The 23308-nt window shown below is 44.9% G+C and overlaps 1 protein-coding gene across 4 annotated transcripts; it reads right to left on the bottom strand.

Annotated features, from left to right (window-relative positions):
• Positions 1–435: 435 nt before the first annotated feature.
• On the bottom strand, positions 436–22940 carry inpp5b (inositol polyphosphate-5-phosphatase B). 4 transcript variants are annotated; one of them, XR_014630640.1, is made up of 23 exons: positions 22479–22940; positions 20037–20134; positions 19215–19244; positions 19012–19122; positions 18125–18193; positions 17067–17210; positions 14667–14760; positions 14209–14379; positions 12055–12156; positions 11546–11660; positions 10833–10949; positions 7977–8164; positions 7663–7774; positions 7438–7547; positions 7166–7301; positions 6893–7003; positions 6558–6723; positions 5483–5718; positions 3469–3579; positions 2878–2962; positions 2633–2752; positions 2420–2531; positions 436–856 (listed from the first exon to the last, which is right to left on the bottom strand). XR_014630640.1 is itself a non-coding variant. In XM_084444887.1 (23 exons), the coding sequence occupies exons 2-23, from the start codon at positions 20107–20109 to the stop codon at positions 747–749; spliced, it is 2631 nt and encodes an 876-aa protein (XP_084301013.1). In that variant the 5' UTR covers positions 20110–20161; positions 22479–22940; the 3' UTR covers positions 436–746. The 4 variants fall into 4 exon arrangements, 3 of the variants coding, with proteins under 3 accessions (XP_084301013.1, XP_084301012.1, XP_084301014.1); XM_084444887.1 differs by having other exon boundaries at positions 2625–2752; positions 20037–20161; XM_084444886.1 differs by having other exon boundaries at positions 2625–2752.
• Positions 22941–23308: the final 368 nt, after the last annotated feature.

Below are 23308 nucleotides of genomic sequence, written 5' to 3'. Positions count from 1 at the left end.
ATATATATATATATATATGTGTGTATATATATAGATACATGTATGTATATGTATGTATGTATATATATATATATACACACATATATATACATGCATGTACACACAAAGCGCATACTACTTGAATTTTATTTATTTATCGAGGATCGTTCAATTACATTGTGCCCCAAATATTTTGGGGGCATCTTCTAGTTTCCTATGGGATCAGTACGTGTTGAGTTAATCTGTAATTGTATTATTGTATACAATAAATTGCAGCAGAACCAAATAATAAGACAGTGGGCTAGACAGCTCTGGTTACAGACCTTTCCAATAACACAGATCAGACCACATTGCAAACTATCCTCATCATTTACTATGCTTACGGAGGTTTAAAAAAAAAATCAGTCAACATCACATTTGTTTGAAACTGGATTTTATATAAAAGAACGACCAGCTGTTTTGCCTTCATAAACGATAAAATACAAATTCTCTTTAAATAACCAGTACATATACATACATTAAAATGGTCAGTTTTCTACAAGTGCTCATCGTGATACAATACAAGCTGTGCACTGACAGCTTACTTTTACACATGGCTGAAAAACAATGGTTTCAAATCCAAGAGCAGTTATCGATTTGACTATTTATCTTTACAAAGAGCCATCTAAGAATATATGAAATTATTACACTTGAATTACAAATACTGAGCTGTACATTAAGTTTAGTGTGTTCAGCATGTAGGACATGGTTGGAACACCATGCTGTATTCAGGAGGGGTCCTGGACCAAGAAATGCTGAAAAAACTCCTGAGTCTTCCTCTTGTCCGCCAGATCTTGTTTTGTAGATGGTCTCAATAACAAGGCTGCAAAAATGGGCCCTGTAAGGGATGACACAAAGGTCACAATGTCAAGAATATACAGAAGACAAAACCACTAGTGCATGAGGACAATAGTGCACTCCGCCAGGAACAGTAGGATTCAAAAAACGGTACCATTTCAGTGAAAGATTAGCAGATATATACAATAGTGGTACTGTAGAACCAGGGCCACATTAAGTCTCCTCAGGGCCCCGGGATAACACACCCCCTGTATGTCCACAAATTTCAACTGAAAAACTAAAAGCACAGCTGCGTTTTCATGGACCCTAATATTCCATTAATAATCATAAATAATAGACCAATCACAATAAAAATGTAACCATCTCAATCGGAAGAGACTAATCCGATCAGGCCCTATCTGAATTCATTTTCAATTGGGTCGAGAATAGGTACAAATTAGAGCCTAATAACCTGGAAACACTTAATCCGATCGTTCCTCTGGTCAGAACACATTTATTCTTTCTGAGCATTTTTGCCCCACTTAATTGGGGGCCACGGTGACGTGAATGAGTTTAGTTATGATAGTGCGACACTTCGTCTATTCACAGCGGGCGGAACCACTTAGTGCATGTCAAAAGTTAATACCAGTATTCATATTTAATGTTTTGGGGCATGATCTTAACAGATCACTTTATTTAGAGTCTGTGCAAACAGTTAAGTCTTTTATCTGCCGGCCCTGATAATCTCTTAGATAAGAATCTCTAATCAGAATGATTTCAGTGGGATTGAAGAAATATTGTCCATGTAACCGCAGCTGACACGACCAAAGACCTGGCAACGATAAAGACACGCCGCAAATTCTAAAAGGCCTATGACAACGGATATCAGAAGTAGAGGGTGAATATGCAACGTACTAAACGCCATCAATGAGAACCATCAATGAGTACAGAAGTGCTCTCAAAATATTTACGAAGTGTTACCTGAATGCATGACCAATCTTGCCCAGTAGATCGGAATATAGGATTAAAGATAAAAAGGCGTAGTAGCCTAGTAGTGTACAAAGTGCAACCTACTCCTCTTGGAAGGCATACAAACACCTCTCACTACTGACAAATAAATGGTTCCCACAGGGCAATGTAGGCTACTCTACAGGTGGGAAACTTAAACAAAATGCAAAACACAATAAAACCCCTTTCAAAAAGGCAGCGTTATCTGCTGTTCCCGGAGCCCCCTAGTGGCTGGGGCACTGGGCTGCAGCACATGTTGCCCAATAGGTTAAAGTGGCCCTGGGTAGAACAACCATAACCAACCAAACCATCAATGGTTTGTCCATTAATTTCAGGGCATTTTCAGCAAATAAAGAAATACTAGATAGAGCATAGAGAGCTTATAATCCAACTTCCTTCTTGGCAAATGAATTACATGCACAAACATAACAGAGAACATGGACTGATAAAAATGGTAAAAAACCTGGGGAGGATTGGACAGATTGGTCCAGTAAGCTATACTCTATTAAGTATAATGTGATATTACTTAAGTTGCTCTTTTGTTGTCTTTCAACATGCTGTTAAAACGTATAACAATACCAAAGAAACAGAAGTGAAACCAATAGCTCCTTCTTACCCAAAATGTTGACATTTAGCCGATTGTATTCAGAATTCTTTAACAACTCGCGCAGAAATGCAGCTAGATAGTTGAACACGTTTTTATGGCACTGAGGTAGCATGGAAATAACCTGAGAGAAAAAGAGCAAAGAAAAAAAAAATCAATACCAGTTACCAATATAAAAATAAATAATGACTTGAGTGAGGGCATTTACCGGACGCACCTTCTTACACTGACTGGCGTTGGAGCAGCACTCCAGGCACTGCTGGTAGAGGGAGAAGGGGACAACGGGCTCTGGGAGGGCATCGAGGAAGAGCAGCAGTGCTTCGGCCACCGAGTGATTACTACCAGCTGGGGGGCCAAAGGGGTCAAAGGCATAATCCTTTTAAAAAGTACAGAGGTTGGGTATTTTTGACGCATAGACACCCTTCAAATATTTTTCAGGTGGGTATGGAGCCGACAGCTGTGAAGGATACGGAGAGAGTCTGGCGAGCCTGTGTCAAGGCAATCCCTTATCTCTTCAAATTCACTCCGGAGCCCCGGTTGCTGAAATATATCCTCCTGTAAAAATGAGCAAATGGTTGCAAAAGGTTCATCAAAGTGCATCAAAACACACCACATGAGACTTACTAGCAGCATACGGTAAAACAACATTTAAATTGATAGTTTAACATTTTTGTGGAACATTTCAAGGGAGGTTTACATATCACTATTAATTAACCGACTAATAAATCTTGCCTAATAAATCTTGCCTCCATTATAACCAAGAGGCCTCACAAAGCTTGCCAGGCCTCAGACAATGCTCTTCCCAGCAGTCAGTGATGGCCAAAAACAAATACAAAAGTTTCTAAACATTCTGACTTTTCACTCTCCAGGGTTGCCATAGCAAGCAGACCATAATAGGTCTGTCCTCACAAAGGCTCACAGCTTGGAAGGGGCCAGGAGTTACACAATTCTGTTAAAAGTTAGAGACTAGGACACTAACTGAAAATCTCTGGGAACTGTGAAAGATTGTATGGGAAAAGTGTTCGGACACAATGAGGCAGTTTCAAAATAAAAGTCCTAACCAGTTTACTGGCATTGCGGTACAGGTGGTCCACCATCATCCAGATCTCTTTGGGGATGTCCAGGGGCTTGTCAGTGCTCATAGCACCAGTCTCATCCGCTGACATCTCTGTCTATTGTTGAGCAGAACCAGAGTCACAAGAGATTAACGCAGATCAACAAAACAGTTTTATACAACATCCCAGACATGTAGTTTTAGCTATTTCTGTATGTATGTATGTATATATGTATGTATATTGTATCCTATATCTAGATTATGCTTATAGGCACTTTTCCCACTGCTGCTGTACTTTTTTCACTGTTGAAACCCCAAATGTCCCCCACAGGAATTATTAAAGTGTCTTATCTTATCTTGCATGTCTGTTGCATGTTTTCTATTGCTTGTTTTGTATTCGGTCAGAAAATAAAATCCAATATGGCGGACAATCCAACATGGCGGAAATGACCTCATGGATTGCACTGAACACAGCTTGAGCCAGAGTTTTTGAAAATCTGACTTATGTGTCAAAAGTTGCGTGCATGAACGTACCTCCAAAGTGGACACGTTGGTGGCGCTAGAGTGTTCGAAGTGTCAACATGACACTTGGTGACAGGGGTCATGGGCCTGTCCCCAACAACGGAGCCAAATGTGGTTTTGATACATCAAAACATTGCTGAGATGACCACTTCCTCTTTGGCGGCTTCAATGCCAAATTCAATTGGCTGTAGCGAGTGAACGCTTTTGAAAATCGAAAATCCCTGTAACGCTTTTGTAGATATTGGTCTAGAGATTGTGTGTACCAAGTTTCATGCATATTGGTGAAAATTCAGGGACACATTTTAAGTGTTTTGCACAAAATCTAAAATGGCGGGAAATCCAATATTGTAGCGTTTAACTCAGCTTGAGCCAAGGATTCCAATGGTACCTTTTTTTTGAAAATCAGACATATGGGTCAAAAGTTGCATGCCTAAATGAACCTCAAACTTTGATACGTTGGTGGCGCTAGAGGGTTTGAGGTGTGGACATGAGTCTTGGTGACAAGAGTCATGGGACTGGCCCCGATCAGCGTGCCAAGTTTCGCAACTTCTTACCATGCGGTTCTAGGGGCTGCCATAGACTCCCATGGCAGGAGAAAAAATAATAAGAAAAGGTACAAACACAATGGTGGCCTACGCAGCTTCGCTGCTTGGCCCCCAAAAAGCTGATATATAAACTTTCCCATGTTTGGTAATTATTATTCTTAAGTCTATCAGGTCTGACACAAGCTGTTTTAAGGCTGAGTAACATTGAAGATACTTCAACAAACACAAAGCTTTTAAGGGTTGCTCTGTCCTACATGATAACAGGATGTTTGCAATGCTAATTTCCCTTTGGATGCTCCCTGGCAACAGTGGGTTCTGTGGTTCCAGCGTGGTTCCCAATTTCACCCACCTACGGTTCTCTGGGATCAGGAAACGACCATGTGCTCCATTCACAGCACAGATATCTAGTGTCCCCCCCCTTCCCCAAACAAGCAGCTTCCTATTTTAGTGTATTATTCTTGTGTCTTTCTGTGGAAATGTGGGGACAGTTATGATGGTTTTAAATCTTGAAGCATGTTGAGCATGTAGACAGCAGCCAGGCTAATCCAATCAGTATGCAATCAGTAAATTCAAACTGTTCATACAGTACCTTAATACCTTTATTTTTCCTGCATTTTGATTTAAATGTCCCTTTTTGCATTTTGTTTTATATGACCTTTTATGTGTTGCACTTTGTCTTGATGCTTTTAATGTCTCATGTAAAGCACTTTGAATTGCCTTGTTGCTGAAATGTGCTATACAAATAAACTTCCCTTGCCTTGCCTAATAAATGGCTTTGGAGAGGAGGGGACGCATCAAAGCCACAGGGTGTGTGTGTGTTTGTGTATGTGTGTGTGTGTGTGTGTGTATATGTGTGTGTGTGTGTGTATATGTGTGTGTGTGTGTGTGTGTGTGTGTGTGTGTGTGTGCGTGCGTGCGACTAGCTGCTCTGCACCCGGCAGCAGCTGAACCCACCAGCTCGCGGACGGTCTCCAGGGGCATGTCCTGGATGGGCTCTCGGAGCTGGCACAGCGTCTGGATGGAGGTGCCGTAGCAGCTGGGCAGGTAGTTGCCCGACACGGACAGGAAGTAGTCCTTGCCCCTCTCCAGGTGGAGCACCAGGATGTCCTCGATCTGCTGTCGGCCTGAATTCAGCTCCGGTGCCGTCGTGCGGTTCACGAACACCTCCAGGTCAATGTCCACCCGGCCACCTGCCATGGACAGAGAGACGGACAGTGCAGGACAGTGACCCGGGACGTTTGATGATTATAGGCGTAGTGTTTGTATATAAATGCATAGCGGTGCATAAGACCTCCGTAACAGTTGTACAGGCGTAGTACCTATTGTATTTTAGATTGCTATTCTTGCACTTTGCCTTCACCACTAGATTATGCTCATAGTCACTTGTTTTAGAAAGAAGATGCACTTGTGAGTTCTGGCAAGTAGTAGTACATTGGCCTTTCCTACGTTAAATGCAATTATTGTTAGTCGCTTTGGATAAAAGCGCTGCTAAATGACTGTAATGTAATGTGCCTATGGGCACATCTGGAGGCAACTGTGTTCACTGTCCATGTAGCTGCAATAGGCACATCTCTCTAAATGTGACATCATAACTTGCAGGGAAAACTCTCTCAAACGCTGCGTCAGCAAGACCCAGATACAGTTATAGGAAACGAAGCGTTGCGGCGCATCCACAGTCAATCACTACTTCCCCTCTTGGATCTATATTATTTAGAGGTCTCTTGAGCTAGACGGATCTCAAATTGCTTCGTCAGCAATCAACGTTGACCTGGGAGAGAGTGCCTATCATTTGTTGTCACAAGAAAAAGCTCCACCCCATCATTCCCACTGCATGTAGAGCTATGCTATAGTCTTGCTTCATATGTTGCTCTTGGCATTATGTCACACTCCTAGAAGGGGGGCCATCCTTTTCCTAGGTAACCTATTCGGGGGGATGGGGGAGGAGCCTCAGGTTTTTCCTCCAATGAGACGGGTTCGAGAGGATGAGACGAGGACGGAGGCTTCGACCCGAACGGCGGGTCTCTCTCACCCTGAGCGAGGAACCCTTTGGGCGGGTTGGCGGTCAGCCAGGGTTTGCAGTAGGTGGGCTCGTCCAGCTTCTGGATGAACTCGAACTGACACGGCACCTGCCCGTCGTTGTGGAGGGTCAGCGTCTCCGCCTGGTGCTGCATGAACTTCACGTCCTTAAAGTGCAACTGGGGGACAGAGACGGAGAGATGGGGGTCAAAGGTCAGCTATAGTAGAACAGGCAAACTCACTCCACTCAGGGGAACTGGGAAAACAATGTACGAGAAGACAACACGCCGTACAGTAAGTTAATGATATCACTCTGTAATATGACTATTATCGAAAATGGCCCCTGACCTCTCGCTTGGACAAGGTCACGGACGGGATGCACTCGTTCTCCATCTTGTCTATGGAGCGCACGATCTCCTCAAACGTTTTCTTGTAGGCCTCGTCGTTCACCATCTTGATCTGAGGGCAGCGGACAGGGAGGTCAGACTGGGGTCGGGGGAAGGGCTACAGAGTCAAAGGTCAGCATCTCTGAGAGGTCAGGGGACAAGAGGGACAGAGAGAGAGAGAGGGAGGGAGAGAGGGAGGGAGAGACAGGGAGCCAGACAGACAGAGTCCTCTCACCCCTATCTCCAGCAGTGAGCTGACAGGCTTGTGGTCGCTGGTCTTCAAGGCCATGTGACTCTGGTAGTGCAGTTGCCGGATGTTCTTCCCTCTCCACAGGATGCGGTCGCACCACGCCGGCACACGACACTTCTCACTGGGGGCGTCGGGGACATTCACTCATGAGAGCCGACAAAAATTAACCTACAAACATTCCTGGGACTTCGATCGTAAAACATGACGTACGAGTGTTTTCGCGGTTACACAAGTGTTCACTGGGATTTTGAGGTTACCTGGTATCCCATTGGTCAGAGCCGGTGTCGTATTTGTACGTGGGCTGGAAGTGTATCTCTCCTTCCGTGAAGCCCAGGAACACGGCCTCCTCGTCGATCTGCCTCTTCAGCTGGGAACCACGGAGAGGGTCAGTATGTACACCGCCAACGCCACGCCCTCAGAACAACGATGACCGATAGCGGCGCATTCCAAACGGCGGGTTTACGCGGGATGATGTCAGTTACCTGGTCGTAACTATGCAGCTTCTCAAAATCGTTCTTGGAGATTAAATCCTTCACGTCGGCGACGTCCAGCTCGCTGAGCCTATAGTTGAGGTCGCCGAGCCACAGGACAGCGCTGCAAGAGAGCAACACGTGACACACTGAGGCACCGATGTGACGAGGGAGACTATAAAATGATGTCAAATCAACAGACGCTTGAGTTATCGTCAAAAGCTTTCCATCACAAACTCCTAGGGCGTGGATACGGTCTTTGCCCTTGACGCCGTGGTTGGATGTCTGGGTGATTCTATCTAGGATGGTGCGTCGCTGGTCCTTACTCATGCTTCATGATTGTGACAGGGGGCAGGGCGGGGTCCGGCTGGAGGAACTGGAGCCTGCTGCAGATGTCCTTGTAGTCCTGGTTGCGCCTCTCGTACTCCTCGATGTGGGCGGCCAGGTGGGAGTTCACCACGCAGACGTCCGAGTTGTGGAAGCGGAAGCGGATGGCCACGGCACCTTTGTTCCCCTGAGAGAGAGGGGGAGAGGCGGAGGAGAGAGAGAGGAGAGAGAGAGAGAGAGAGGGAAGAGAGGGGGAGAGGCGGAGGAGAGAGAGAGAGGAGAGAGAGAAGAGGGGAGAGGCGGAGGAGAGAGAGAGAAGAGAGAGGGGAGAGAGAGAGGAGAGGCGGAGGAGAGAGAGAGGAGAGGCGGAGGAGAGAGAGAAGAGAGGGGGAGAGGCGGAGGAGAGAGAGAGAGAGGAGAGAGAGGGGAGAGAGGGGAGAGAGAGAAGGGGGAGAGGCGGAGGAGAGAGAGAGAGGAGAGAGAGAAGGGGGAGAGGCAGAGGAGAGAGAAAAGGGGGAGAGGCGGAGGAGAGAGAGAGAGTGGAGAGAGAGAAGGGGGAGAGGCAGAGGAGAGAGAGAAGGGGGAGAGGCGGAGGAGAGAGAGAGAAGAGAGAGAGGGAAGAGAGGGAGAGAGGCAGAGGAGAGAGAAGAGGGGAGAGAGAGAAGGGGGAGAGGCGGAGGAGAGAGAGAAGAGGGGGAGAGGCGGAGGAGAGAAAGAGGAGAGAGAGAAGAGAGAGAGGGAAGAGAGGGGGAGATGCATAGGAGAGAGAGAAGGGGGAGAGAGGCGGAGGAGAGAGAGAGAAGAGAGAGGGGGAGAGGCAGAGGAGAGAGAGAGAAAGAGAGAAGAGAGCGAGTTAGATCACTGGGAGCCTGGTACACTGACAAGATCAAAATGGCTATGAAACTGAATTCTTATTCTGGTCTCTGTATGGGGGAAGGTATGCAGAGCACACGTCTGTACCTGCCTATTGTCTCTCTGTCTCCCCCTCTCTCAGGCAGGTCAAACTGGTCTACAGGTGTTGAATAATGGAGCTGCATGAAACAATGGACAACAGCTGAGCCTAACCCCCAATATCCCGCTCTGCTCTGAAAGTGACTGTAAAGTGAATTACGAGATTTGTTTTTAAACAATAAGTGTTAGAAAGTGATTGTTGAAAATATGTGGAAAGTCTGTGAACTATGTAGTACCGAATTGTGGAGGTAGACCGGTAACCTGTGTTTCAACATTTTGATTTTCCTAGATTTTTAAAACAGGGCCTGATGATGTCATGAGGCCCTACTTAGGGCGCGTTCACACTGCAGATTTAGTCAGTGCTGAAAAGTTGAAAATTAGGGATGCACCGATTGCAAAATTCTGGGCCGATGCCAATGCTTAAAATAACAATCCGGCCGATGGCCGATGTTTATTTTATTTTTATTCCCCCTTTTGTGCCAGGGAAACAAAGAAATGATGTCTGCTTTTCAAATGGCCAGTTAGATTTGATGTGTTCAAATCCTTGGCTGTAGTACCTCCTCTTGAAATGTCACTTGAACAAGTTTTACAAGTTGCATAGCGCATATCTTTGGCCAGATGGTGGGATGGTGAAATATCACCACACGGCCGACATTTTTATTTCACTTTAATTTGAAAGCAAACTACACGTGCGTTGGCGGCGTTACGTCACGGATCTTCTCCGAATCTGCAGCTTGGTAGGCTACGTTTTGCAACAAAAAAAAGCCATAATTGTTGCGATATAACATCGGCCACTACCATCGGTGAATGTCATTTTATTTGCCGATGGGCCGATGGCAGTCAACAAGGCCAACATCGGCCGATGCCGATGTCCGGCCGATGCATCGGTGCATCCCTATTGAAAACATTTCAACTTTTCCGCAGTGCAGAGGAAGAGCCCTATGATTGTTGTGTTCCGTCGCTTGGCCAGGAATAGCGTCGGCCAGGGACAACGCGGTGCGCCTTGCTTTTTTAGCAGCTTGCAAAATCTGATGTGTGAACGCATCCTTCTCATGGTAAGCGCACACTGTGATGCGTACACTGATGCGTTGAAACTCCGTTTGGACAGCCTTGAGAAATAGTCGAAAGGGCAAAATGAGCTGGTTTCGCGGTAGGTTTTCTAATAGATCTGAATGTTTATTTTCACTCAGATTAATATGGACGCCTAATGAGACATACAACTTTGATAACGTGCATTTGTACTATTTCCAACCAGGTTTACATTGACTTTAACTGCTAAGAGAGTTATTCATAACAGGCTTTGCCTCAGAGCCAAGAAAGCAGTATATGTACCCGTAACTAGGCCTACGCCTTTCATCCCCTCTCCACATCAGTGATCTGATCAGAACATGTTAGTAGCAGCTGTGCAGAGCGCCACATGCTTCCATCCGTCCCGTGTATTAGATCAGGGATGAGGCCACCTCTAGATCAGGGATGAGGCCTCCTCTAGATCAGGGATGAGGCCACCTCTAGATCAGGGATGAGGCCACCTCTAGATCAGGAATGAGGCCACCTCTAGATCAGGGATGAGGCCACCTCTAGATCAGGGATGAGGCCACCTCTAGATCAGGGATGAGGCCACCTCTAGATCAAGGATGAGGCCACCTCTAGATCAGGGATGAGGCCACCCCTAGATCAGGGATGAGGCCACCTCTAGATCAAGGATGAGGCCACCTCTAGATCAAGGATGAGGCCACCTCTAGATCAGGGATGAGGCCACCTCTAGATCAAGGATGAGGCCACCTCTAGATCAGGGATGAGGCCACCTCTAGATCAGGAATGAGGCCACCTCTAGGAGGGGAGGAGGTGAGGATGAATATTAAGGAAGGAAGGAAGGAAGGAAGCTCGCTGGACAGGACACCCACCATTCTTCCCATGATGCCCGTCCCCACGGTCTCTGCCTCCACCTCGGAGATGAACTCTGCGTGCTCCCTCTTCACGTAGAACAGCAGCATGATGCCCACCAGACGCACCAGCTTGACCTGCAGCGCGGACGGAGGTCACACAGGGGTCATGGAGTCGTACCAAGGTCACACACATGGGGTCACACACACACACTAGCGAGCGAGCGAGCGAGCACGCACGCACGCACGCACGCACGCACACACAGGAATACTAACAGCAAAATACAGGATACTCAAGCGACCATGCCAAGGCTACTGTATCAACCTAAGTGGCAGGCCTATGTGAGAGTACATTGCATATCAATAAGAAAACATCAATTTCATAGATTCTTGAGGAATGGCACTCTTGAGCGATGGTGTGCCAATTAGGGTGCAACCAAATGTGCTAGGCTCACTGAGATATTTCAGTAGAAAAACAAACCCTTGAAAAAGTTTCTAGAATTACCAAACCAGAGCAAAGGAAGTCGTTCGGCTAGTCGGAAGAAGTTCAGAGCACGTAGGATCAGTGGCACAGAGAGAAATAATACCGAAACAAGCCGTCACCAAACTGGGAAATGTCTCACAACTAATGCCTGGGGAAAAAAAAAGTTCTGCTTAATGGCTACAAGTATGAAACATGAGGGATAGAAGCTCAGAGCGATTGGTCACAGTGACGGAGGAGGGGAGGTCCTTACTAAGGCATACTTGGCGTCTGGGTGAAGGCCCTCAGACACAGCCTTCATCCACTCTGGCTCCTTGGGTGTGTCGTTGAAGAAGAAGGCCTCCTTGCTAAGGTCCAGCTCCTGGAACCTGCATCCAGAAGAGATACAGTGCTACCGACACACACTCTATCCTCTTCACAATTTCATCTTATTTTCAAAATCAACACAGCTGACAATAACGAGGTCAAGAGTAGAACAGTCTTGGTGCTTGCTGTTGTGGGCAAGACGGTCCTCCTAGCCTAACCAGAGCCAGGGGTTGCAAATTAGCCTTGGCTAGATATCCCATATACAACACATCTGTGTTATGTTATTGTAACCTGTCACAATGCTGTCTACATTGTCCCTGACAAATAAACAAATAAATAAATATGTTATACTATGACTTTATTCAGTCCTCTCTGGTTGCGGGGTCTGGGCTAAGCTTTGTGGGCAATGGCAATGGGAAAGAATGGATCTACACGGCAGGGCTAGATGTGACTTACCCCACGAAGTACATGTCAGGAGGAGTGGGGGTGGAGCCTAGCCAGGGGCCGAGGCTTTCTTTCGGTGTTTGGCCGTTGACATTGTACGTGCCCAGGAAGAAACTAGAAAAGAGACAGAGGGAGGAGGGACAGAGACAGAGGGAGGAGGGACAGAGACAGAGGGAGGAGGGACAGAGACAGGCAGAGAACGGGGGGGAAGAGAGAGGGAAACGGAAAGAGACCAAGTCAGAGAGATTCGGTTGAACAAGCACTGCCCAATACAGGCATATCCTAGTCCTGGGAGGCTGCTTGGCTGAGATCTCCCTAATCTCCATGGCCTTTGCTCAGCCTCTCAGGTGTTATAAAACCCCCTCTAGACCTAAACACTGGAGTGTTGAAGATACAGGAAATGTGTGAGTGAACTACAGATGTCAATGTAATGCTTTTCCCAGCAAATATCTATTCAAATGTGTGATTCATTTAACAATAATAACAGCAATAACAATAATAATAATATATTTAATTTTGTTTATAGAGCACTTTCTATTGTGAGACAAGCTCCAAGTGCTGAAACAATCACAAAGTAATTATTTAAAAAAAAATATATATATATAAAATAAAAATAAAAACAAGCAGAATAATAACAGAGACACAGTAATATGATAGACACATTACATACAAAAAGCTTTTCGAGACAAGTATGTCTTCAGACCAGTCTTAAAAGAACCCAGAGTCTGTGGCGCCCTCAGATTGTCAGAGAGGGCATTCCAAAGGCGGGGGGGGGGCGGCTGAGCAACAGGCCCAATCTCCCCCAGAGCAGAGCTGTCCTGGGGGGGTGGAAAAGCAGGCTGTTTCCAGATGGAAGATTGCATGAGGGGGTTCAGTGGAGTGAAGAGTTCTTTAATGTCGGGAGGTGCAGGACCTTGGGTGTATAGAGTGTGTCAGTGAGGCTCCACCACATTAGCATCGCATGTTCATTTCACATAGGCTTTTAAAAAAAATCCTTATATTTCGAGAATTCAGTCCTGAACCCAGCTAATAATTCATCAGACGAATCGTGACCAGAAGTCTTATGATAGAAGCCAAAAGTCCATATATTTATTCACGGTAGCATTGAAAAATACTACACTACCCACAATCCTCAAGCGGTGTTGTTACCATGGAAATGTGTACACTGTCTACGGTTGGGCGCAGGCTACCAAGTTTTTCATTCATTTTTGATCTAAGAACTTTAACAAGGGTTCTAGCTAGTACTATACGTTTTTTGGGATGCGTAGTTTTAGTCACTTTAGGCTAATTATGTACACAGTCTTGTACCATAACCCGACCCCCCACAAAAAAAAAAAATCTCAAAAAAGACTCAATTCTTGAAATATACAGTTTTTTTTTACATTTATGGGAATTAACAATGCGATGCTAATGTGGTGGAACCCCCCCCAAAAAAAAACAAATAGGGGGGGTCACTGACGAGGTCCATCTGGAAGTTAGGAGAAGGGGTTTGAATTCACTTCTGTAGGAGACAGGGACTGGCTCTGTTCTGCATGTACTGTAGGTCTACTGGAGCTTTTGGAGGCTCTTGCCAGGGATCCTGATGATCATGAATTTGATTAATTAATCAGCATATCATTTAATTAATTCGATTAAATGTTTTAACTGGCTGAGAGCCCTGAGGTGTGTGTGTGTGTAGGATTGAATTCATGTTCCTACAAGTAGAGGGTGCTGTAGCATGACTAAAAATGGTTGCAGAGCACAGACCTCCGCCAATGAATGCATTTTGTGGGTCTGTGCGCGCAGACGTGCGTACGAGCAGGACATGTTTGGTATTGCTGCAGTCGTTAGGTCGAGAGCTTTAAGCAAGTCAAAACCCCTCGTCTCTGTGACCTTCCCACGTCGCGATATGGCCGGTTCAAACTCCTTTGACAATGCATTTTAGGCTCCTGCATACAATTCTAACAACTAAACCATAGGATCCCCGCCCTAGAAGTGTTAACCACATCCTTCCACATTACATGGAAACAAGTCCATGATAGCTGCGAGGTGCTTTTCACACCACAGGACTGGCGTGCTCTCTACTGCAGAATGTGCTAGTTTGGTCCAGACAGTTCTTCAAGTACAATTAATCCCAGCTATCTGTTCTCCATTGCAAAGAGCAGGAGCGGGTATGGGGGGGCTCACCTGAAGTTCTCCAGGTAGGTGTACAGCTCCTCGTTCTTCAGCAGCTCACACCGGATGAGGTTGTCTCGCAGGCCGTACTGCGGCATGGCCAGCATCTGCGCTTTGTTGGACAGGGTGTGACTGGCGGAGCGCACCTGGTCATCTCTGTCCTCGCGCGTCACTTTGCCCTGACTGCTCGCCCCAAGAAAGCGGGAGAGGAGGGGAGTCGGGCTAAAATCAATGCTGTTCGGTCTGTACTATTACACAAGTGTCTCAGCAGAGTCTGTGTAACTACTGCTAACTGTAGCCCAACTGAGTGGGTTTGCAGTTGCGATTCTCCAGCTCAGGTCTATACTGTACTCATTGTGAGGGAGCTGATTCTGTACTAGGAGAGTTTACTGTGCAATAGTCACCCTCCAAGTATACGTATTCTAGGCTCCATTTCAATGTCGTTGGCTCTAGGAGGACAGGATGCTCACCTCTCTGGACTGGACTCCACTCTCGTCTGCTCCACTCCCCTGGTGGTCTTCACTTCTCCTGCTGGGACTTTGCCGTCAGCTGCCAGTGGTTTCTCTGTTTGTATACAGGGGGAGGGGGAGAGGAGAGAGAGATGAGAGGGAGATAGAGGGAGGGAAAATAGAGAGCTCCACACTAATGCTCAAGCCTTTGGCAGTAAATGTGTGGCCTGAGAAGAATCATGAATGAAGCCACACAAGCCAACAGACAAAATATACTGAGCCTGTCTGCAGAGCATTGCATTACAGAGATGGATAAATATAGGTCTAGCCTAGACTAAATAGATAGCATCTAAAGTCGTTTAAATAGTTGAGTCACAGCCTACAGACTAAATGGCCACTGTCTGCTCAAGCTTGGCAAAGTATGCTCTTAGATAAAAGCATCTGCTAAATGACTGAAATGTAACGAAAATAAAAAGGAAAAGCTCAGAGTATCAGAGAGGAAATTGGTTTGGAAAGAGGTGCATTATCTTGAGTTTATTGTTCAATCTCAGACAGTGAACGCAGAAGTCCAGAGCACCCAAAGGCCTCACAGAGCTGGGTGCGTCCGAGCCTCCTTTCACAAGTGCAAGCCCTTCACAGGCAGTATAGAACTTTGACATCCTGTTCATGGAAGCTGAACTGTTTGTTTGTGTGTGTGTGTGTGTGTGTGTGTGTGTACACATGTGTGTGTACACATGTGTGTGTGTGTGTGCATGTGTGTATTGTTTTATAACAGCATTGTAAACCCAATTCCACAAGCTTGACCCTTTTAAAGACCCTTTTAGCAGTAGGCCTATTTATGGCCATCTAGGCTTGGCATATTTTGCATTCCATAACAGTCACATGGCCTACAAACACAGATTCAGGAAACAGTAAGGATATACTGAGAGAAACTAGCTGTTGTCACACCCCGCCAGCTTTCCTAAAACCTTAAACAGGGTGTGTTGTCTGTCCCTTTTGATCAAAAAGGCACACTAGCTAGCTGTTTCACCAGAAATGTACAAATGTACTCACTACAAAGTTCAGTATTGCATAACGCTATACACATGGCAAACCTCTACTGTATCTAGCTACCATAAAATGCATTATATATTAAACCCTTGGCCACATCTCTCCCAATCTAGGCTAGGCCTACTGTATGGTGGGTATAACAGGTGAATACCGAGCCATGCATGGACTGTAGGAAAGCTATCATCACCTCCTTTTCAAATGTTTTCCAGAAGTTAACCATCACCCTGCATCATTACATCTGACCCAAGGCTATCTTGCCAGATAGCCTAGCACCAACCTAGTGCTAGCTGACTAGCTACTAGTTAAACAGCACTATCTTAAAGCATCCCAGAGGAAGCAGACTGAATTGATAGCCTCGCTTGTTCGTGTATGTCATTTTCTAAATTGGAGAGCACTTTATAGGCGTATTCCTGTTTAGCAAGCAGACAAAATCCCATAAGCGGCTTTGCGGAGTTTGAGATGGCATCGCTATAACGTTACATCTCTCCGACTGCAAAACGATAGTGCTCATGTTAATTTACATTTTGCAAAACATTCGCTGGATACAAGTTGGTGACCCTAGCCAGAGATAGCATAATCCAGCCAAAGAAGGACAAAACAAAGACTAGAAATGGACCCTGTGCTGTCTGGCTAGCTCGTAAGATAGAGGTTGCGTAAGTAAACTTGAGCAACGTAACGACACGAGTTTCAGTCAACCGCAATGAATACTAGTTTAACGTAACAGAACCCAAATGCAACAACATTAGGAACATTTGTTTCCCCATACCAGTCCCTCTGATCACCCTCGACATCGCCTTGTACCACTCCCACACATTCTGTGCAGTGCAATGTCCAAGACCAAGGACCTGCTCATGATAGGAGAGTGACGAGAGCTGCTACCATGGGTGCTAGACAAAAGCAATCAACCGCGAAACTGGATTCTATTCTATTCTATTTTATACAATATTATATGCTACTATATTCTATTTCTATTCGAATAGAACTGCTAGAAGACAACCAATGATAGAAAATGGAATAGCATTCAAGATCAACCTCTGATGACAGTGTAAATCACCCAATTGAAGGTAAATACGGTAGGCTAGGCTACACTTTCATTCCATTCACACCATGGATGATTCCTTTGAATCTGAACAAACTTTAAAGTAAACCCCAAACTCATCCCCCTTCATGAAACCATCAACTGATGGATGTAAGGGCATCTACAAGTTGAGAAAAAACCCTGTATTCAATAATTAGTGTGCGTCACCAAGAGACGTCACATAAGTCACACGTCACGGTATTTGGGATGATATGACGTCACTCTAGGGATACTCCCTGCATGGTTAGGATTGTTGTGTTATCAACCATTAGACAGACATAAGGAGGACTGACCTGTTTTCTTGTGTTGGCTGATCTTTGAGAATCTTCCTGCTAGGGGTGAAAGGGCCTGTTTGACCACATCTTCGCCTTTGGTAGATTTGCGGTACTTCTGGAGCCACTCAAACTTCGGTGCTTCCGAAGGAGCCTTGCAAACATCTTAAAATGATGGAAAAGGAGAGAAGCAACTTTGATGAAGGGCAAGTCCTGATATAAACATTCAAACGATCACTTGAGGAAACGGTGACCTACATTTGGAAAGTCAGAGAAACTTTCATGTTTGCTCAGTCAGAAGTACAGAAACTGGAGGAGCAACACTGAAAGATGAGTGAGATCCACAGCCCTGATTCACAGGGGGAATAACTGCTGTTTGAAATCTGATTTTTGAATCAATAAAACTAAACTGAAAATGATTTTTTTTTTTGCTGCACACATACTGTAGCAAGTGACACAAAGTCAGATAAGCTACTTTTTCACAACACTGTGCAGCTCTGTAGGCTTCTAATCTCTTCCTTCATCTTTCATGTGGTTGTAAAACATGCACACACCCACAAACTAACTTCCTCTGACTTCCTCACATTTTAGCTACAGTATGAGGGTGTTCTAGGTTGTGGCTAGATGGGGTACAGCTATGGCCTGTGTAGAAGGCTAGTTCCCATAGCAGACCGGTCAACCCCCTAACCCCAACCCTTTACCCTAAACCTCACCTTAACTTAGCCCTAAACTTAACCCTAAACTTAACCCTAAACTTAAGGGATCCAGCCTTTCCCGCCTGGCCGTAGCTGTACCCCTTCTAGACACAACCGTTGTTCCTAACCTGAGTGAAATAGACACAACCGTTGTTCCTAACCTGAGTGAAACAGAATTTGAGCTTGTGAGAGCAATTCTATAACACAAACCACACCAAAGAGACTATTACTTCCTCTATTGCTTCTCTATTGAAAAGATAGACCACTGGTCTGCTTACATTACATTACATCATTTAGCGGACACTTTTATCTAAAGCCATTTACAATAATTGCATTAAATGTAGGAAGTCAGTGTACTGACTCACCAGACTACTCACTACTTACCTTGAGAGTTTTTCACATTCTTCCTGTTAACAACCACATCTGCCGGGTCGCCCAAACCTTCCATCACTGCTGTCTCACAGAGCAAAAGTAAGAGTGGCTAGTCCCAGAGTGCCACACAGCTGTGACTCACTACACATTAGTTCGCACTCGGTTCATGAGTGCCGCTGTTTAAAGTAGTGAGCCAGTGCCAGAAATGACACATCCCTAACAAAGTAGGCTGTGTCTCTCAGAAAAAAAACTATGTCAAAGACAACGGAGGACAATAACTCAGTATGCAACTACAAAATCTGTCCCTTTGTCCTTACTCTATTTCGAGCTGCAGTCATAGCTGGGATTGCTCAGCTAAGACAGAGACGTACACACGGTGAGTGAGCACACAATTTGAATGCTCCGCCCTGTTCCTGTCAGGCTTGTGTCAAGTATGTGTCACAAGAACATTGACTAGCAAATTAGGCTACAGAACAGGTTCAGCTCTTCTGAGCGAATACAACTTTTGGAGAGCGGTAACTGTCTCAGGTCACTTAAGAATCAATATCTGTTTTACCCTCCACAATGATTATTATGCTTCAACTGAACAAATTATCAATCGATCATCTTTTTGTGTGATTAGAGTAGATAGAGTAGTGATCTCTTAGAGTGTAGGTTGGTGTAGGGGGAGAAAACTATCTATTTACAGTAGTTTTCTTTCACATGCAAAGTAAGCCAACAAGACGGCAAGAAGACTTACTAGGCAGATTTCTGACTGCACCTGACTTGCTAGGCAGATTTCATATATTGAATGCCTGCATTCACTTTTCCCCCCATTCAAAGACATGTGAACCTCCTTCTCACAACTCTAGTGAGTGATTCTTTGATTTGTTCACCTTTTATAATACTCAGACACTCACCACTCCAGGCCTGGTTGACCTCACTGAGGAAGAGGCGAGAATGGGAGCCAAAGGGAAGCCTCAGCTCCAACTCCACATCCTGGTAGTTCACCCTCACCCTGGTGTCTGCTCCTATGGAACCATGGAGAGGGAAGATGGCATTTGATGCATAGAACCCAAGAAAATGCTGGTTGAGAAAGGAAAGATGAAAGAGGAGGACTTACCCACAACTGAAAGCTCATCTGGTGAGGAGACTGAGGACAGAGTAGCATGGAGTCAACATTGTTCTCATGCTGAATGCACTTGTAAGTTGCTTTGCATAAAAGCGTCTGCTAAATGACTGTAATGTAATGTACTCTTCACTTGACATTTCTTGAATAGGATGCTTGAGCATTAATTTGATTAGTAATAGTAATTAGTAACTAATTGATTAGTTAAAGTGTCGCCAGCTGTCCCCATCAAGTCATCACCCTCCCCCCCCTCCCTTTCCTTCGTGGCTCTATGCTTTTTGTTCCCCCACCTCTGCCTGGCGGCTTTACCTAGTTTACTCTATATTCTTTAGGAGCCTGTCTGCTAAGGGCTTATTGTGCCTTATTATGTGATACACTTAGATATCCTATTATGGACTACAGGGATAACTAACACATAATGGCCTACCATATAGGTGACATCTCTGTACAGTAACAGTATTTATCTTCTCTATGATAGTCATGTCTCTCTTATGAAGTATTTAGCGCACGTTTAGTGCTCTGTAAATGTTCCTAGCCAATAGAAATATTTCCCAGGAGCTTGCTCGATCGTCTCGTTGAGAGAGGTCAGGGAAGAATTTTTACAGCTCAGCTATTCCAGCGCCTAGGTGAACTGTTTTTTTGGCTTCCCTCTGGAAAATGTAGGGGTAGGATCTATGTCCACCCCCCCATTGCTCTCTGTAAAGCGCATTTTGTTGCCTCTGTGTGTGAAATGCGCTTTACAAATAAAGTTTGATCTGATTCGATTTAGTGTTAAAGTTAGATTTAACATGCAATATGAAATTTGCCTTTGTTTACCTTCCACAACAGCAAAGTCAGTTGAGATGGGAATAAGACCATCCAGTGTGACATCATCACCAGTTATCGCCATCCTTTTATGAGCGTAAACGAAAAGGCTGCAGGACGACAGTTGGGGAACATTACTGAGTCAAATGATTGAATGAAAGTGTCAATTTAAAAGGCCTGTAAGTAGGGATGGGTATTGTTAGGATTTTATCGATACCGGTATCGGTACTGCTATTGCTTATTCATACTGATATTTATCGATACTCTTATCGATACTACTCTACCACTTTGGGACTCATACACTGCCTGGGTCGATGTTTCTGTCTCAGTTGGCCTTCATTTAGTGGACTGTCACTGTAATATAGTGATCCTGTGTGATACTTGTCCAGCCATTGCTGGTTATGGCTACTTTAACACATTGTCAAGCTCAGCTATGATGATTCTCTTTTTAACTGCATGCTAAGCAGGTATGAGGGTGTCTGATAATGTGCCTCTGGAAGGGGGGTGGGAACTGGGGTTAAGGGCTGTGGTCAACTCCCTACAGCAGGGGTGCCCAATACATTGATCGCGATCAACCAGTAGGTTGCAGAAGCTACAGTATGCTGGTAGATCTCGAGCCATTCAAAAGAAAAGCCATAAAAAAGGCGACTTGATTACACGTGTTGAGCGTGTGGAGGCAAGCAGTCATGTCACCTCTCTTGTATTCCAAATGAGCTACTTTTTCCTCCTGCTAGTTTGTATATTACAAGAGTGACCTGCAGTTTAGCTGAGTGTTTTAATTATGTAATCATATGTGGGCTGATTTCATCATTGTTTAGGCTTGTATGTGTAGCTGATAGTCGAGTGTGGCGCTGAGGAACAAACCGCAGACCCCGTCATCCAAGACTGTCCGATATATCGGACACCCAACGGAATGTGTGGCCTGATGGTCGTGGATGACGAAACGGTGATGTGGCTCCTGGAGGTGTGCCCGGATATATAGCCCGGGTGACCCCCTCACCCAGGCTCGAGGTGGTAAAAGGATAGCCCCTCGCCCCCGAGCCTGGGGGGAGAGGACGTACCAACTCACCCAAACGATGAAGAAGCTGATATTAACCCGGCAAAATCAATCAGAAACTCAAAAAAAGTCAGGATTATGCAACCCTCTCTTACTGATCCATTCAGTGCAAGTCATCAGAGTGTATTGTGCTGTGTGATTGAGTCATTTAAGTAGGCTAAAGACACTCTGTTCTGACAACTAAGCTGACTGTGACCTGTTAGGAATGTGCAAGGCAAATATACAAGTTAACATTCCACTTCCAGTGTGAAATAGCCTAATTGGTAGTTTGATTAATAATTAATAATAATTGATTTTGAAACAGTAGCCCTATGTTGTTATTTCGGTTGTATGTTGTTCTTTAAAAAAAAAAAAAAAAAGGGTTTTCAGCAACGGGACACTTTAAGATATGACTTTAATGACACATGAATTAAAATCTAGCCAATTTTAAGTGACAAGTGACAGAAGGGCGGGGGTTCTGGGGGTGTGAGGTGGGGGCTCGCCGGTGGGGCGAGGTGTGGGTGGTAGATATTGTTGAGCGGGTCATTTTAAAAGTAGCTCACAAGTCCAAAACGTGTGGGCACCCCTGCCCTGAAATAACAACTGTTAACAGTAACAGTTACTAACATCAGAAGACATAGACTAAATTGTGGTTACATTACTTGTATCAACTGAATATTTTCATTTAATCCATCTCACCCGCTAATCGCGTTACTAATTTACGATATGTACGATAAATCCATATATCTGCGATTGTTGGGATTCATTATATATATAGGCTATATATATATTTTTTTTTTGGGGGGGGGGGGGGGGGTCTTTCAGGAGTTCCCGTTGGTGGGGTGCGGGCCGACCCTCCAAGGCAATGATGGGGGATACACTGTACATACTTATTTATAATAATGATAATGAGTGTTAAGTCTACCTGCATCTTTAACCTGGCTCATCTGCTTCTATCAGCGTTAGCATTGCCGCTTCGCTAAAGCAGTCAGACACGCTGCACTGCTTCACCGAATGTGAAACTTGTAAGTGTTTCATGAGGTTGCTGGTGTTACCCTATGGACACAACTTGCTTTTTACATAAACTGTTCAGCACCAGCACCGTCGGTAGATTTGGTAAAGTACCGTTTTGCCCTGCCCGCCACTATGCCTACTTCCTTGAGAGACAAACAACAATGAAACATCATGGCCCGTCACCAGCAGCCTGGTCATGATTAGGGGACGCGTGCCAGCTGTTGGCTGATTCATGAAATGAACGTGGCTCCATGGATTTGTGAAACGAACGCGTTATATCCTACCGATAGCAGCATCTTTTGTCCATGAGCTTATCAATATTTTGTCACTGACCCAATGACGTACCGGTACCAAAAATACCGGTTCCCGATACCCATCCCTACCTGTAAGTTATTTAAACTCACACATGTTCGTTTGAATGCTCCACCAAACCCAGCAGTCTGCTTTCTGTAACATTGTCAACAAGGACAAGACATTGAACGGCATGTTTATTGTCTGGTTAAGGGTTATTATTACAAATGTTCAACAGTAAAACATCAAGAATGCCATTAATCATAGCCTATGATGATTTCTTCAAATTATATTAACATAATTCTGGAGAGAACTAGGAACTCTTCATTGTCTATTGTGGCTACCCTCACACAATGGTACATTGTACTGTAAACCGAAGGAACATTGCCATCTTGTGGATGCCCTGTCATACTGCAAAAGTTGGACCTTAGCCTTCAAATGTCACACCCCGCCAGCTTAACTAAAACCTTAAACAGGGCGTGTTGTCTGACATTGTTTATCAAAAAGGCATCATAAAATATTTAGATTGACTTTGCCCAATAGGCTATTAGGGGGCAGCAACCCCGACCTTTACGAGATCAAATTAACTTTAAAGGAAGGCTCTGTGGACTTTGACATGGAGTCACTGCAAAAATAACATTTCCAAGAACAGCCCTCTTGGTGTGGGTTACTTGTAAAGGATACTATTATGCAGTTTTCGTCCATGTCCAGAGTCTCTTGAATTGCCACGGATTGATCCATTCTTGAAAACCGAGTTACGAATCTTCTTCGCACAATATTCACAAGAAAACGGATTAAACCACAACCTCAAACTGAAAGTTATTTTTATCAAAAGAACACCTATCAAACAGAGTAAATTATACTGGGGATTTGTGCGCGTAAAAATAGTTTTTTATATGTCGACATCCCGTTTCCTTCCAGATCTCGTTTTCTCCCAGATGTT

Source organism: Borostomias antarcticus, assembly GCF_949987555.1.
Source record: "Borostomias antarcticus genome assembly, chromosome: 10".
Classification (NCBI taxonomy): domain Eukaryota; kingdom Metazoa; phylum Chordata; class Actinopteri; order Stomiiformes; family Stomiidae; genus Borostomias; species Borostomias antarcticus.
Note: the sequence above shows the minus strand (reverse complement) of the source record. Positions and strands in the feature narration are given on the sequence as shown.

Coding starts and splice junctions, on each gene's coding strand:
- inpp5b (XM_084444887.1), bottom strand. CDS start 20,109: ATGGCGATAACTGGTGATGATGTCACACTGGATGGTCTTATTCCCATC. Junction 19,123..19,214: donor AGATGAGCTTTCAGTTGTGG/GTAAGTCCTCCT, acceptor ATGGTTCCATAG/GAGCAGACACCAGGGTGAGG. Junction 11,661..12,054: donor CCTGACATGTACTTCGTGGG/GTAAGTCACATC, acceptor TTCTGGATGCAG/GTTCCAGGAGCTGGACCTTA.